Here is a 16,768-nt window from a genome sequence, read left to right as displayed (position 1 = left end):
CAGCCTGACATGGCTCTATCTGGAGGAAACCGCTGGGTGCAGCACATGGCTGACTGCCTGCACCACCTTTCTGGCTTTCATTTCCCAGTCTATAGCATACACTGCTATTCATTCATTCATTTATTTATTTTGTGAGAGACAACAAGTTCCTCAGGTCTCCTCTCATTTACCCAGTTGCAGACGCACTGCTCAGCCTTTTCCAGGTGCAGTTAATTGCTCATACTATTTGTTTACACAACATACAGTCCTGAAGTACCAACATATCTTTCCAGTAGATGCCAGGTGTCAGCTGTGTCTGTTCATCAAAAGCCCTGCACCTCATGCTTCTTACTCTCCAGCAGCAACTCCCCAGCAGCTCAGCCCAAGGGAGGGGCACGTCACTACACTGTGGCAGCCATTTCTGAGCAGTGTTTGTGGCAGCAGACATGGTCTCCTCACAACCAGGAGAGGCTGTGGGGACTCCAATGAGAACTTAAAGGGGAGGAGCGGGGCCCAGCTCTGCCCGGTTCCAGCACTCAGCCTCTGCCCCTCGGTCCCAGCTTTGGTGCTCTGCTTCCTAGCTCCAGAACCAGCCCTACTTCAAATGTATAGGGATTTCAATCATCGAATCGTCTGAGTTGGAAGGGACTCTTAACGGCCATCTGGTCCAACTCCCCTACACTTGATGAGGTGCTCAGAACCCCATCCAACCAGGCCTTGAGTGTCTCCAGAGATGGTGCACTCACCACATGTTGGAGCAACCTGTGCCAGTGCCTCAGCATTCTGAGACCAGGGCAGCAGTTGTACATCACATGCTGAGGGAAACAGCCTGCTTGGGTACTGACAATGTCTGACATCTGGGAGATAACTAGATAAGCAAATACTGTAGTAATTACTAAGAATTGTTCAAAACAAACACAAGAGGGGCAATGGAAAACCAAGTCTTCCCCCTCTTCTCCCCATCATTCGTTAAATTACACACCAGCTATGCCATCATGCAGGTTACAGGAGCCTCAGATTGCTGCTTGCCTGCAGCTAACACTGTGCGCACACGGGGTGCTGTTGCTCACATACTGCTGAGATGCTTGCACACATACAACTGAAATCACAGCTTAATTTCCTAAGAAATTCTTATCTAACATACTCATCATTTATCAGTAAAACAAAGATCTCCAATGTCTTTGCCAGCCTTTAGCAAATATCCATTTCCCTTTGCTGACAGAAGCTAACCAGTTGCTTGTTCACAAAAATCATTCATGCAAATGTTCCATATTCTCAAAATTGTCTTTGGAAAGGCTGCCAGGAGTTAAAAACCAAAAAGGCAACATCTCACCTGTATGCAGGCAAAACAGAAACATGGCGCTGAGTGTGCAATACCAAACATTAGAGACCTTCAGGGCCTTCAGCAGGTCCGAACTTCACAAGTTTGGGTTTCTGCTGTGCATAATATCACTTCTAGTCACTTTTAAATGTCCAATTTCCCCTTGGCTCCATCTACACCTCCCTGTGGAATGCATCAGAAAGTGGACCATTAGACACACATGAGAATGCTGAGCAGCACTGTGTGTGTGTTCACACCAATGTACGGCTTGCCCCAAAAGACTTCAACAGCGGTGGGTGGCCTGTGGTAAAGTCCTGAAAACAAGAAACAAAGAAAGGAAAAAGAAAACAAGGACATAAACAGAAATCTAGGAAAACGAAGTAGGAATGAAGGTAACATGAAGGGTCTGGTGGGTGACCTCAGGGAACTACAGATGTGATTCACAGCTGCTCCAACTTAAGAGTATATCAGATGTTTAAGTGCACAGAGGATGGGAGCACTCAACAGACTTTAAGTAGCAGACTATTGATACGGAGGAACAGGCATGAGGAAAATCATGGGTTTCATGGTGTGGGTCTCTGACATGAAAGGTATTATCGTCATTACTTAACTTGTAAGCCCCACCTCTTCAGAGTTAGACACGAGCAGCCCTTTCAGAGAGGCAGGCCAGCTGGTATTAGGACAGCCAGCAGTGCTTACCTGGACTTCACAGAACAACTAGGGAGGGTATCCACAGGTGACAGCACCCATTATTTGTATTAGATTCAGATTTATTCTTGGCACCCAGCTCTGGTGATGCTCCCTCCACCACCAACCCTTGTTCCTGGCATCCAAGACCAATACACAAACACCAGCTCCTGCCTCACCTGTAGGTATTTCAGGCTACAGCCAGCAGACGACCTCCTTGCCTCGCTACTCAGCTGCTCAGGGAAGCAGACCCAGGTTAGGGTGGCTTAGCAGAAGCATGCTGTGCATGCTCACCTCAGGGCAAGGGGAAGAACACCAAGAAGCCTGCAGTGTTAGAAAGGAACATTTTATTGCAAGAGATTACAGACCTGGCACTCTGGCCAAAACGTTTCCATTACATTGAAATTGCTACCCACGTTATCAGGCAACAGCACCTACAAAGCACGCAGATTGAAATACCTGAACTCACGATGCAGTCGACCTTTTTAATAAGTACTGTTCTAAATAGATGCCTTTTTTTTTTTTCCTTTTTTTTTTTTTTTTCTCTAAATGGAATCAGGACTACGTGAACTGATTTTTGGAATAGGAAACTAGTGGTTAAGCATCCAGGCCACTAACTACTGTGGTAAAAACTTGGAAAAGTCTGCCAACTGTAGTACTTAAGTGAGGAGGCTCCTTTCACAGACATTACAATTTATTAAAAAATAAGTACTTGTTATTTACTGTCATTTTTTTCCACATACTTGCAGCCATTTTTTTCCCTGTAGATTTTCCAGATCAGGTCAAAGACTGAATTAATGAATAGCCCCTTTAAAGTATTACTGGCTTGTAGGATAATGTGGGATGAGCTCAGAGAAAGCATTTGTTTCACAACAGCTCTGTAGGAACAGCCCTGTAAAGCTGGCCTTTCCAAGCCTCACGTGCATGCACACCTCTGAGCCCAATTCACAATCCATGTTCTTCCTGTGAAGCACTTACCTCAGACCTTGATTTTCCTGAGCATGGCTGAAAATGTAGGACTCCAAACATAAAACGTCTGGCTCAGGACAAGAATGCCAATTGTTAAAATCCCTCTCTCTTTGGCACCTTTCATGCTCCCTCTTCCCTTCCCCGGTAGCTACTGTCTCAATACGCTTTTCCTCGCATCAAGAAGAAGCCTCAGTCCAGCCCTGACACCACTGCCAGGGCAAGGTGACCCTGAGCCAGCAGAAGTTCCACCAGCACGCAGGGCTGGGCTGCCTTGGCACATGGGTGCCAACCATCTAATAGCAGAAGCCGCACGATCCATGCGAAGCAGCACATGGCCAAAAGGAGTTAAGTGCCCAGGGATGTTTTCCACACGTACAGCCTGACCACACCATCACTTGGCAGTGGTTACCATACGCACCTGAAAAGCACATTTCCAAAGTCTTGCAGAAATCTCTTTCAAGGAATGCAAATAGAGCTTATTCTATTATTATTTTTAAGGATGACTTGGAAAAGCACTGGGACTGAATACACAGGCAACCATCTTACAAAGTGTGGAGCTGGACCTCTGGTTTCCTGATTTGAGTATTCTGACACTTCTCATAATTTTCCAGAAGCTGCTACTTACAGGAGCTTTACCAGAAGGTAGGGTAGGTGCTGGAAGAGGAGTACAACTCCTGATTCATGGAAGACTGCAATGAGGAACCAAAGCCAACTGACCACTACCAAGTATGACTAAACAACTGCAGTCTTTAGCCTGAAGCAATACAGCCAAGGTGAGCCAAGTCACACCTGTGCTTATACGTGCAATTCCAGACGTCCTGCTCTTCAGCAGACTGCCATGGAGCTTCTCTAACCTAGCAGTACATCCAAGACAGTGAGACTCCCTCACTGATGCCAAGGTCTAAGTGTGCCACACAGATCTCAAAACACGAGATCTGTACAATAAAGTGACTGATTTAATGAACTCCACCCATTCTATTAGAACCTGTGTAACTCTGGAAAGGTGAGCTTCTATCTCCCAGTCAGTATTGACAAAAGATGTTTAATTCCAAGCAACAGAAACCAAACAGCCCCATCTGGGACCTATAAGCTAAAGAAAGCTTGTGCACTTTTTGATCATTCAGTCCATCAGCTTTATATGCAATGAATCCACTAATCAGAGAACTTCCAGGTTATATTTCAAAACCATATTATAGCAAGGATCTGATGTAAGCAGGGCAGGAACATCGACAAAAACCACACAGCTAAGCACTCAGGCAGCTCCAACACACACCCAAAGCCTGCCAATGAAAGCAGCAGCTCCTAACCAGAGAACGTCATTTTGGAAACCAGCCAGGACTAGAGCTTTCTCAACTTCTGACACAGCCTTATATTTTTGGTGTTCACTACTGCGGCTGAAGGAACTAAATAAATTTAACTAGATTTACTATTATAAATCTAGACAGGGTTTTTTTTTTTTTCTTTTTTCTTTTTTTTCTCCAAATGCTAAATTCTGCACGGTATGGCTTTCCCTTATAAAGATTCTAGATAAATATAATTTGCACTTAATTGAACTTTTCATGTTAAACAGCAACAGAATCTGGTGCTCTAAGGCACCCTTTTTGGTGACATGAGTAAACAACCACTCAATTAAAGCATTACAAACATTCAAGATGATCTGATCACTTCCCTCCGCTCCAACATGTTGCTGTAAATACTTAATTTTCACATCATATAAAAAAAATCCCACAATTATATACAAATTCAGAATTTTTTAGTCAGTCTGTATACACATAATATGTCTGCAATACACTTCAACACTCTGTTTATCTTTCCTAAGATCTCTGAAGCAATTTTTATTTCTGGCCGTTAGATGGACTGATGGGTGTTTTCCAGGTTAAAAAACAAAACAAAACAGTAGGAATACATTTGGACAACGAAGTTTATGTTACCAGTAGGAACGTGTACAGCAACACACCCGACAGCATTAACCAAATGATAACCCTGCCAGACAGAGGACGGCCTTGTCTCAGGACTCCATTCCCCACAACTGCTTGTTTTTGGTTCATCTGTTTTATCAGAACGTTAACAAACCTTGTGTGTTAACTGCACACGTAGAGGCAGATCAACATCATTCACATTTTCCACCAACCAAATGTAACGTGTCTGAACAAGTCATTTTATTGCAAGTAAACTTATTTTTACTGAAGATAATGAGAATATTTTAATTTCAAGCAAGACAAATCCATTTCACAAACTTAATTCACACAATGTAAATAAATGCTTCACATTATAGACATTTAGATTTTCTTTAAACCTTTTTTATTTAGAGATTTTTCTGGTAAGGAGATATACCATAGGAAAGCAATTTCACTGGCAGTGAGGTATGTATATACTCTACCAAAATACTCCTCTTGCTTTAACTGCTTTTAACTTTATTTACATATAAGGAAAATATCAATGCATATCCTTGGCTTAACTACAGTATTTGTTACCCTACATGAGTAAAATGAAATGTTATTTGCATACAAAATTGATTTGTAGAGGAATCTGACTTATGATTTAAACAAAAATCATGTTTCAAAGACAGTTTGAATGAACAAACACAATTCAGCATGACCAAGACACCTGCACCATATTTCCATCCTCACAGCACATTTATTTCAGTAATTCTGTAAGTAGGTCCTTAGCATGAGCATAGTGTTACAGTTTTCATACATATAATCACATCCAAAACAAGCTCTAAAATTTAAGTTGTAAACATTCTCTTCATATGTAGAAACATTTCAACCTGTGTTCAAATTTTCTAAAATGATCAACCTTTTAAACAGAATTATAAATGAAAAGTCTACTCTAACCGTGTAGTGAGCAATGCTTATTAGTACATTTCTACAGTGTTAAATAAAATAGTAGAGAGGCAAACTTCTGTAAGCAAGTCAGACTTTAAGTAAATCGTCATAAAGAACAAACTTGTTAACAAAAAGATGCTTTGTAATAAAGAAAGTTGGATTGAATCTACTATGATACAAAAACATAAGGGTAAATACCATCTTTGTTGACAAGTAGGAGGTAGCATGGATGCACCACTTTATTGTCAGTGAGAAATGCAACTGAAGTAAAGAATATTTCCTTACCACAAATTTCCAGTATTATGTACATATTTATCTTAGAAATTTGTTTAGACAAGTTTCCCTCCACTTTTTAGTACAAAAAGCCTCATGTGATTTAAAAAAAACACTTACACACCTAGATAGAAGAGTACTAATTGCCCTATTTGAATGAAACAGTCTCTTGAACTATGAAGTAACATGGTATTTAATGCCCTAAAGTTGAGTAAATTGTTATTAGCAGTTCTTGATATTATACAAAACACTACATACATACAAACAAAATATAATATCTTATTTTACTATGTAATTTTTTTTTTTTTTTTTTTTTTGGAATAAACAGAGCCTTGATTTGGGTAACACTGCAGAGAACGTGGTTTCTTTGTTTTATTAAAATCTGTCTTTTAGTACCCATGTGCAACGATTTAAAAATGGCTGCCATACATGTAATGGTCTTGTATTGATAGTGAACACAGTAACCGACAAAAACATAATAAACCTTAAAAACACATCTTCCACCCTATATAAAATATAAAGACTACTTACTGTAACTGTTAAGTATTCAATTTATTTTGATGTTATTGTAATCCACTTCCTCTATTTTTACCTTTAGGATTTATAAACATAATTTAGTGTAACAATTTATTAAAAAAAATGACAAAGTATTTCAAATTTACACCCAATTCAAATTGAAAATGTGTTCTTGTTCTATGATGCTGCTTCTGCCATCAGTAAAGAAAATGAAGTTTCAGTAATCGAAGCAGGTTTTTTAAGTAGCGATGTGACTTCAACCATGCCGGCTCCAGTCCGTGGAAGATTTGCGTTGACAATGTGTCGCTGCAAGTGCTTTATCCAGTCTTCTTGCACAGACAAAGGTCCTCGAAAGACCAGACCACAAAACCTATGCAAATATTAAAATTGTTCCATCAAGATATATCTAGCACTGCTCAAACATTATGCAAACAAAGCCCTAATTTTCTTCAAGTCTGCCTCTCTATACATTTAGTTGAAAATGTCAGCAACTAAGTAGTAACCACAAACACAATTCTCTGCAGTTCATACAAGTTATGCTCCTATGTTTGTAATACTAGGAGTAACAATCTGATCCTCTTTGGGTTTCTTTTGAAGAACAGAGTATTACGCAAAATGGCCAATAAGATTTTAGCTGGAGAAATGGGAGCTGGCAATTTAACAACTAAATATGATTGATTCAAATTATCTTCTCCAAATTAATGAAAATAACCAACTGCTTTCCCCCTCATCTTATCCAGTGTCACAAACTTTACAGAATGTAATCTTAAATATTCCTACAACTAAAGTAAGCAAGCTCGTAAGAACACAGTCTTTCAATTAAAATAACCCTATGTACCTGCATCTGAGTATGTAAACTTCATCAGCACTATGAGGTAATGGCAGCATTTTTTTCTTGCTTCCAGATCTTGACCTTGACTTCTTTTGCTTACAGTCCAAAGCTAAGAAGAGAGAAATTTCCATATGTAAAAAGCAGTATTTCAGACAGTGTTAAACCAGAGATATTCAATGAGTATTCCCTATAGAAGTGGTGAAAAGATATCTACCTCCTTGTTATTGTATGTTAAGTTATAGCTACATTACAAAACAATTGTAACATGCTCTAAGAAATGTGCTGGTGAAACATCTAATGCCTTCCTCCCCACCTCCACCTTTCTTTAAGCACAGCACTTGCAGTTTGAAAGATTAGATAATTGACATTTAGCATTAAACTGTTGTTTTAGTACCAGCAGGCACCTGCTAACTGCTGGAATTATACAAAAACAAAGCACCATTGGAAATACCCTTTCATTCAAAAAACACTGACAAAATGTGAAAATTGTTCTGTAATTCAAGGAACATTGTAAGACCACTCATGTTCAAGCAGGTTGCATCTTCACAAAATTGTAGCTTTCAGCTCACGCAATGAAGAATTTCTAGTTTGAATGCAACACGTCATTTACTTTCAACGAAGCAAAAACTTTTTCCTTTTATATGCTATGGATCAACTTCAAATGGAACTTCCTCCTCACTCCTGTCTGAACCATAATGCATCCTGCAAAACTCATGTACTGATCCTCTACAGTAGAAGATGGTGTTAGAACGACCAACAGGGATGGCAAGGCCATCTTTTTAAGTTCAGTCTGTTTGAAACCATTTATGAAAGTAATGTGTGTTATCTGAAAACACATAGCAAACAGGTTCAATTTGCATTAAAAAGTTTACACCTTCCATAAACAGATGCCACGGGAACCTACAACAAAACCTGGAGATTCTAGTATGTAGCCAAAGTAGGAGGATGAGGGCATTAAACTGAGTTAATATTGGTATGATGAAAATAACTGACAAGGCTCAAGAAAGACAAGCAGTTCGGGACTGATAAGTGTTATCTAGCTATACTATATCCCAAAAACAAGATATACGAAAACTACACAGAAATATGAAGGACAGTAATGAGTGATATTGATACTAAAAAGGCATATGCTATGCTACTGAGACATCTTAACAGTGGAATTCAAAAGCTGTTAAACTTGCCTAAGTTCTGACTCGTGTAACAGAAAACAGAAAAGCTTAGTATCCTGAAGCATAAGACGTCATCTGTGGAGGCAAAACATGCTGATTTAAAGAACATACAAACAGGCTCAATTGCATCCGTCATTCTTCTTATGCCTTCCAAAAGAGCACCTCCCAAACATGGCTTTTACCCTGTAGCTAAACCTTAAACTTGTAGACACACCGAGCACTTCCCATTTCCATCCCCAGATTGAAGATTCTCACAGTACTTCAAAAAAAAATGAATGATTTTTGGGGGTTTGAAGGAACCAGAGAACAAATCAGACTGCAGACAAGTAGAAAAGGAGGAGACACCAACCTAAGGAAAGTTCTTTCAGATTCTGGGTGAAGCCACCATTACGAAGATAAGCCTCAACAGTGTTTTTGTTTTTTTTTTTCTGACAGTACCAAGGAAAGCAGTCTCAATATAAAGCCAGTGAGAGAGAAATGGCCAAGATAACTTCTGAAAAAGTGAACAGGTAAGGGGTCCTTACTGTTTTATGTTCTCATAAAAAAGATATCCTTTAGATAATTAGGAACTTAAATCACTATCTTTAATGCTCTAGGAACTACTGAGTAGTATAAATATGTCACATGCTGCAACACCTGTAACAACAGCACCAGAAATGTAAGCACAGAAAATACTGAAACCTAGAGGCTGATTCTCTCAAGAGAATTACTTGCATGAGGGAAGACTTATCTGAAGCAGTTGTTACAGCAAAAGCTTTGCCACTGCTGATTTTGCAAAATGTCATGTGAAGGAAACAGTTATAAGTCGTCATTTTCTTTGAATGCAAAGGCATCCAGGAGTCGCACCTGATGTCAGTTAGCTGATGTCAGTTGATACAAATGAGCAAAAAGCAGCAGACAGGAGGCTCCACCTAGAAAAGCCCACAGGCATTTGAAACAAGAACTAGCTTGTTTCCTTCAGATTGGCAAACTTAAGACACTCATTCTCATCAAGAAATTTGATTCTACTCACACACATCCCAAGCATTTCAGAGTCTTCACCTTCTTATTTGGTTTTCTGTAACAGAGCTCCCAAATAGTTTTAAGCATTTGTATATTCTTCTAGGAAAAAAAACTCTCTGAACTACTATGAAATCAAATGGACAGCAACATGGGTAAACAGGCAATCATAATACACCAGGAGAAGTAGTTACTACTTCCGTGAAAGGCATATTTTCCCAAGAATGACTTAAAAAAAACCACAAAAAACAAAGCAAAACAGACATATGGACATCTCTGCATCATTTACAACAGACATTCTGGACAGAGAAAATACAAAACGAAGACCAGAAAATATAATGAAACTTCAAGAAAAACAATAATCAGATCACTCAATGCATTCTTTGAATAATTTAGCTAGGATTGGACATAGAACATATGCCCAGCAAGAAGCTGCTGTTAAAAAACACAAAAAATACTAAGGACAGTAAATCTGTGTTCTGCAAGGGTTATTTTTGTTACCTTTGTCTTATGACCAAGTGAATATATTTCTTTACATTTTAGAAGGTGCAAAGCAACACAAGTATATTTTCAAGTTATCTTACTGAAGCAATGAAGCAAAAATGGTGAAAAAGAGTAAGACCTGGGTAAACTTCATTGAAAACTGCGAATCCAACACCAGTTATCAAGGACACACACCAGGAGCTGTCACATTAATTCCATTTTTGCCTATCTAGAGAGTAATGACTTTAAATGAAGTTACATGTCACATCTGCTTACACACTGCTGGTATGATGCCCACAAGCCTTTGCAAGCATCAAATAAGACATACTATTGTTTCGTCTGTAACAAAGCATGTTCTGAACAAAACTCTTTGGATACCTTTATTGTAAAACAAAGCATGATCTCAGCAGAAAGCATTTTTAGCACTCTCAGGAAGAGACCAAAGACAATGCAGTTCTTGCAATGGAAATTCAGACCATACTTGCAGCAAATCGCCAAAGAGATGGAGGAGCTACCTGTAATTATGCCTACTTTGTGGCAAAGACAGCTCCCAAAACTATTAACCTTTGTAATTATGGGCCTTTCTCCATAAAGAACCAGTTCTCTTTGAAGGAAGCCTCCTTCTTTCACGTTTGGCCACCTGCTGCTTCCTAAAGCCTTTTGTGAAAGACAAGTTGTACCACTTCATCAAAACTGACACAGCATGACAGAGAGAAAACTCACGTAAAACTAAGGAAGATAACCAAACATTGGGGTGAACTTCTTGAGGCACTCAAGTCCAATTTGATCATAATGTTTAGAAAAACACATGCTATGTCAAAAGACTGCGTATAAAAAACTACTGTATCTGTGATAGTTTATCAAGAAAGACTGACAAGTAGATGGTGACAGGAGGTTATAATCAGCACATCTAGTACAATATGTATTACAAACGCCACAACTGGGGATCCTTAATTCCATGATCTTTGGTCTGAGTCTCAAAATTAAAACACACCTATGCTAACCTGTGTGCTCCACCTCTTAATGCCCTCCAGAGTGGAACACCTTTCTTTTCAGCAGACCAGAGCCCCGTCTTTATCAAGACTTCATGACTTTTGTCATAAAATGTGACACAAGTTGAATAACTGCATACATAAGTGACTCTAACCATTTAAAAACACTGCCAAGTTAGAAAAACATCCCTCTTGTGTATTTATTCACTAACTAGTCAAATTCAATCATTTTTTTTTACCTTGTCTCATCATTATTGCAAAGTACAATGCAAAAGAAATTCAGAATTTTTTTGCATATATATATATATATAAAATACTCCAATAATTTGGCTCTCTGAAGGATTTTATGCAATGCTAAATTCAGCCCACTCTGCTGGCTGATCAGCATCAAATAAAGACATGCAAATCCAGCAGATCTCTGATCCCTGCTGTGGTTGCACACACTTATACAGCAAACTCCCTGAAGCTACAACTGCAATATTAGAAACTATTTGGAAAGGTGGTGACCACAGAAATCACTACCTCAGCCATACTGCTGGCTCCAAGACAAAGTCCTTACTTGTATATTATTGTTCTCTCCCAAACTTCTGGGAGAGTATCCTCCATCTACAGAAGCAGAGAGCAAAGAAGAGAGTGATGACTCCCAGAAATTACAGCTGTTAAGAAGAGATTAAGTAGGTGGACAGAGTAAGAAAAAGAGAATATGTAAAAAGCCAAGCTGCAAGACAGAAGTAGGAGATTTTAAGTAAGAAGAGAAGCCTGGTAAAAAGAAAAGAAAGGAAGCTGGATATACAACTGTACCAAGAAGGGAAGGATGCATTTAGAAGATTTTGCACAGGTCTGTTTGATAAGAGTCAGTTTGATACATGCTTTTGAGAAGACAGACCATCATGCAACCCCTAATACAAAAGCCAGTAACTGTAAAAATGAACTCAGTGAAGCACTTGCTATGCAGTAGTTAAGCACAAATTAAGCTTAATAATGAACACTAATTTTGAACAGCCAACAGCCTAGAAAGTTCCACTTCTGAATGTTTTTCTCCTGAGCCCATTCTCAAAATGTACAATCATGCAGCTATTTCAGTTATAACTAAAAATGTCAAGTTGCATTTAAAAAAATGGAACTTGTAACATTTGACCACATGAAAAAAATGCTGATTCTGAAGAAAATGGGCATCTGCTAGAAAAGCAATATGATAACCATCTATTGAAAACACGCAGACAAATTGAAAAATTGAGTAGACTGGTGCATACAGTAATGTAGGCCTGGGACAGCTCTCACTTAGGTGACTTGTACAGCTTACTGTACTGCTTTTACTAAACAGTAACACCTAGATAGCTCCCATAACAGTTACCAAATTATAAAAGAACTAGTGTGTGTTTGCACACACTTATTTAATGACAGCAAGAAACTAAGATAAATATGGTGACCCTGCCCATGGCAGGGGAGTTGAAACCGATGATCTCTGAGGTCCTTTTCAACTCAGGCCATTCTGTGATTCTATGATACGCAACTAATAAGATTTCTTCATGGCAGTTCTGTATGCTTTAGAAGATGTAAGAATCATCTCATGAAAACTGAAGAAGAAACCTGTATAAACGTATTGTCATTGTCTCCATAAGAGTTCCAAGCTGAAGCCAAGCAGAAGATGTCTACAAGTGGCTCTCAGCCACAACTATTTTTCAAAAGATAAACTGACATCTGCCCAAGCACAACATTCAGCAAAGTTTTAAATCAATATGTGCTAGTGAAATCCTGTAAAGCTGTCCTCTTCCTAGCAAAACTTCCAGTGTACTGTGCAGTATCAGGAAAAAAAAAAAAGCTTAAAATTGTATTATCCAGTCTAATAGGTTTATACTGAGCTTGCTCAAATGAAGAGTCAACGAACAAACTTTATAACTTTTGTAACTGTGCAAAGTTTTTAATGGTAACTACTAAATGAGCACATGTGCATTGGTTGCATAATACTATAGCTATAACTTAAGTCTCTCTTAAGCCACCATTTTCAGTGAAATGCCCTTATGTGCATGGCACAGGCTATTAACGTAGATCAGCTCTACCTTCTGAGATTAGAAGCAAGTTTTTGGTTTTTTTTTTGTTAAATTTTCTTTCTAACTTCATTTTAAACAAACTTCTAGTCTCGATGATACAAGACCCAGGAGGTTTAAGTTCTTAAAAAGAAGGCATCAACTGCTTATATTATTAGCTTGCAAACTGTTCCTTAAAAAAAACACCACCAATAACAAAAAACCCAACAACCACAACACAACAAAAAACCTCCAAAGCTGCTTCCACATTTCCTATTTAGCTGAGGTGAAAGGAGCTTCTCTAGGCTCTGTGTACTATTTTCTTTGTTTCAGCGTCTCCTTCATTTAATAACTGATAGATTTTAATGTGCAATTTAAATACAGTTATATTTACCAATAGGTATAGAAGCAAAATAACTCACCATAGGGCTAGTACCTGACAGAACAAGGGGAAATGGCCTTAAGTTGGCACCAGGGTAAGTGTAGGTTGGATATCAGGAAAAACTTTCTTTACAGAAATGGTTGTTAAGCACTGGAACAGGCTCCCTAGGGAGGTGGCTGAAATACATCCCTGGATGTGTTTGAAAACTGCTTGGATGTGATGCTCAGGGACGGGATTCAGAGGAGGACTGTTAGTAAGGGTAGTACGGTTAGGTTGTGGTTGGACTCAATGATCTTTAAGGTCTTTTCTAACCTGAGCAATTCTATGGTTCTATGATTCTATGACAGCAGTGGTATAAGAAGTCTACTATCACCATCTTTTTACCATGTAAACATGAAAACTTTCAGAATCACTAAAATCATTCTCATACACAATGGATATTAGTGCAACTGTTTTCATTCTAAATCTACTTTATTATATCATTATGTATAACAAGACCTGGCATCCACAGGCTCCGTGTGTAAAATACACTTAAATGTTATTCAGCCTGCCACAGAGAAAGCCTGTTTATATACCTAGCATAACAAATCGCATCTACAGATAAAAAATGGAATTACATATTTTTTCAGCATTATGTAAATGCCTGTGCTTATCAATACAGGCAACTGATTGCTGCACTTCTGAATTACTTCATAGTTTTAAATCTGTCTAAGTTTTCTTCACTATATTCCATGTTTGCTCCCCAACTTGCCACTGACCATACAAAATCCCACTGATCTAAGCAATACTCCAAGTAAACTCAGGAATCTGCCTACAGCCAAGAAAACTGCATGTCTCTGGAAATGAGTCAAAATACAAAATACTAGAAGATTTTCAATAAACGCGTGTTTTAATTAAAAAAAAAAAGCATTAACAGCAGTGCCAAGTGCTGTACCACACTCACTCTATTGTCTATCACTCCATGATTGGTTTGTAAACCAAACAAAAAATGAAAACAGCTACATGTACTATGTTGGTAGAGATATACAAGTCGGGAAATTACTTGGTTCTTCCGTTTTTTAGCCACAGTATTCTTAGTAGTTATATGTAATGTAATTATTTCTTAATGTTTTTAATTGTTGACGTACTTATAAAGACTTTATTAGATGGTCAACTAGTTGGTTTGGAAATTGTGATATCGTGGGAGAATGAATTTTGAGTGAACATCTCTTAGTTTTGCTTACACATACCTTAAGTGTTGGATCCAAAATAAATGAGTAAGAATGAAAATCAGACATGAGAGTGGACAACAGCAACATATCTGTGTTTACAAGTTGCTGAAGTTTTATGGCAAATAAATTCTTTATCAACGGAAGCTTCAAAATTATTTTGAATTAACATATGCTTTTGTCCAGTCTGATGAGGAAAATGTATCATAGACAGACTTGCTTTTACATCTGTAACAAAACATACCTGTCCCAGTCAAAAGTCCAGCACTCTTCTTTCGTGCATAAGCGCGTAAGTGGTTGGACAGGCTAACAGCACTTGTAAACGTCGTATTGCAATGCACACACGTTCTAAGCTTCACAGGCATACCTATCATTCAAAAGAAAACTATAATCCAGTTCTCTCTTCAAAAAATGAAATTCTCAAAGCGTTGTAAAAGGTTTTCTGTAATAGAGATGGTTTTAAATATATTCACTGCATAGATGCAATTGTTTAGTATATTAGAAGGATCGAAGTTAACCGTCATTAGCTTTCCACGTAGTGCTTTAAGCCAAACCTTGTTATTTGAAAAGAACAGAAGGAAGGCAACTTGAACCCATTAGGCTACTCTGCATCAGGCTGCTAACAAATTCCTACAGATCTCCATATCATGAAGCTCTATTCCCCAAACACAATCCTGCAATTTGAATAGCACAGTACTGTTGAGAAATTTCAGAGCTTGTAACATTTCCAATAAAGAGAATTTTAAAAGTCTGGTTGACAAAGTGGTAATTAAGTGTTTTACCCATAAGACAAAAAGGCTCAATACTAAATTAGGCTACTGTTGAAGGCTTAGAGAGAAAGGAGGTAAAGCACATAACTGAACATCTGTTAGACAAAACATTTTGTTCAGTGCATATTCTGTTCATTACTTTAGATACGTCACCAACAATGAAAGTTAATGATTCAAAGATCTTTGCTAAAATCTCTGTGCTAAATAACCAACAAAGGAGCATGCTTTTATCACAGGAAAACAGTGAAAGTGCAACAACACTGAACCCCTCACTTACCAGACAAAGAAAGCATTATTACTTCTCCCCTGCTCAACTTTACCATAATGTTCTCCCCTCATTTTACTAAAGATACTGTTTCCAGTTCTCTATTCATAAATTATTATTAGAACAGATTAAAAAAGCCCAATCTACTCAGAAAGAATGCTTCTGCTTGCACAAAGGAAGGAGTCTTATTCTCCAGCAGCACACAGAAGATGTGCAGTTTTTTTTCAGGTAAGTTAAAGAAGGTCTGGTTGGTTTAAAAAACAAATAACAACAACAACAAAAAAGAAAAAACCACAAAGCTTTTTGAAAACTAAAAATGGGATTAGAAACGTTTGCCATTTTAGGAAGAATTGAGGATTTCAACGTGATGCTAAATACTTTCTCACCAACTCAACTGGCACAGTGCGATCGTTAGTTGTCAAACTGTTACCTCAGCCACAGATAATTATAGGGCCCCGTACATAACTGTTAGTATTATATAAGCACATGTTTATTTTACCCTGATTGTTCATCGCAACCAAGCAGGTGCTGCCTGCTATCCAGCACTCAACAGTCAACATTAAACAGACAGCAATAAAATGTGTCTGTTTTTAGCAAGCTTCTCCTCTAGCACGGTTTTTCAAATAATTAAGCCTGTCGAAGACACACCTTCCAGTATGAAGTACCCTTTCTTTAACAACAACCACATACATCCACATGACATTGAACATAATTCTGTTCCACCTGTCATTTTAGAAAGCTACTCTAAGAAATTGATTGCCACACTTTCAATAGTCCCTTAAAAGATCTTTTGAGCACACTGGGCTTCTTATTTCTTTAAGGGCAGACAAGAATAGAGGTGAAAAAAAGTACAAGGCACTGCCAATTTTACTAACCTGCACTGGGTACTGATGAGAAAACCAACAGAACCAAAAGTCATGAGTATAAAACTAAGAACCTTCTCCTCAGCTTAAAGAATCTTGCAGCACCATAAGGTGGTGCTCCAACAAGAAACAGGTAAACGCAAGCTCTGCATACACACTCAAAAGAATTCTACTACAATTTCCCAAGACAAGAAATAACTCTTAT

General features: G+C 38.3%; 1 protein-coding gene across 2 annotated transcripts in view; it reads right to left on the bottom strand.

The window, feature by feature from the left end:
• Positions 1-2,317: 2,317 nt before the first annotated feature.
• ZNF644 (zinc finger protein 644) overlaps positions 2,318-16,768 on the bottom strand; it is a 74,722-nt gene continuing 60,271 nt past the window's right edge. The window contains exons 7-9 of one of the 2 annotated variants that reach the window (XM_042819234.1): positions 14,910-15,032; positions 7,412-7,514; positions 2,318-6,943 (exon numbers count right to left, since the gene is read on the bottom strand). In XM_042819234.1, coding sequence (XP_042675168.1) covers positions 6,751-6,943; positions 7,412-7,514; positions 14,910-15,032 — 419 coding nt within the window. In that variant the 3' untranslated portion in view covers positions 2,318-6,750. The remainder of the gene's footprint in view (positions 6,944-7,411; positions 7,515-14,909; positions 15,033-16,768) is intronic. The other variant, XM_042819235.1, reaches the window with a different exon arrangement.

The sequence above is a fragment of the Centrocercus urophasianus genome, unplaced genomic scaffold (genome assembly GCF_019232065.1).
Source record: "Centrocercus urophasianus isolate 14NV4802_14NV808 unplaced genomic scaffold, USGS_Curo_1.0 seq_18, whole genome shotgun sequence".
NCBI lineage: Eukaryota > Metazoa > Chordata > Aves > Galliformes > Phasianidae > Centrocercus > Centrocercus urophasianus.
This window is presented reverse-complemented; position numbering and strand designations above follow the sequence as displayed.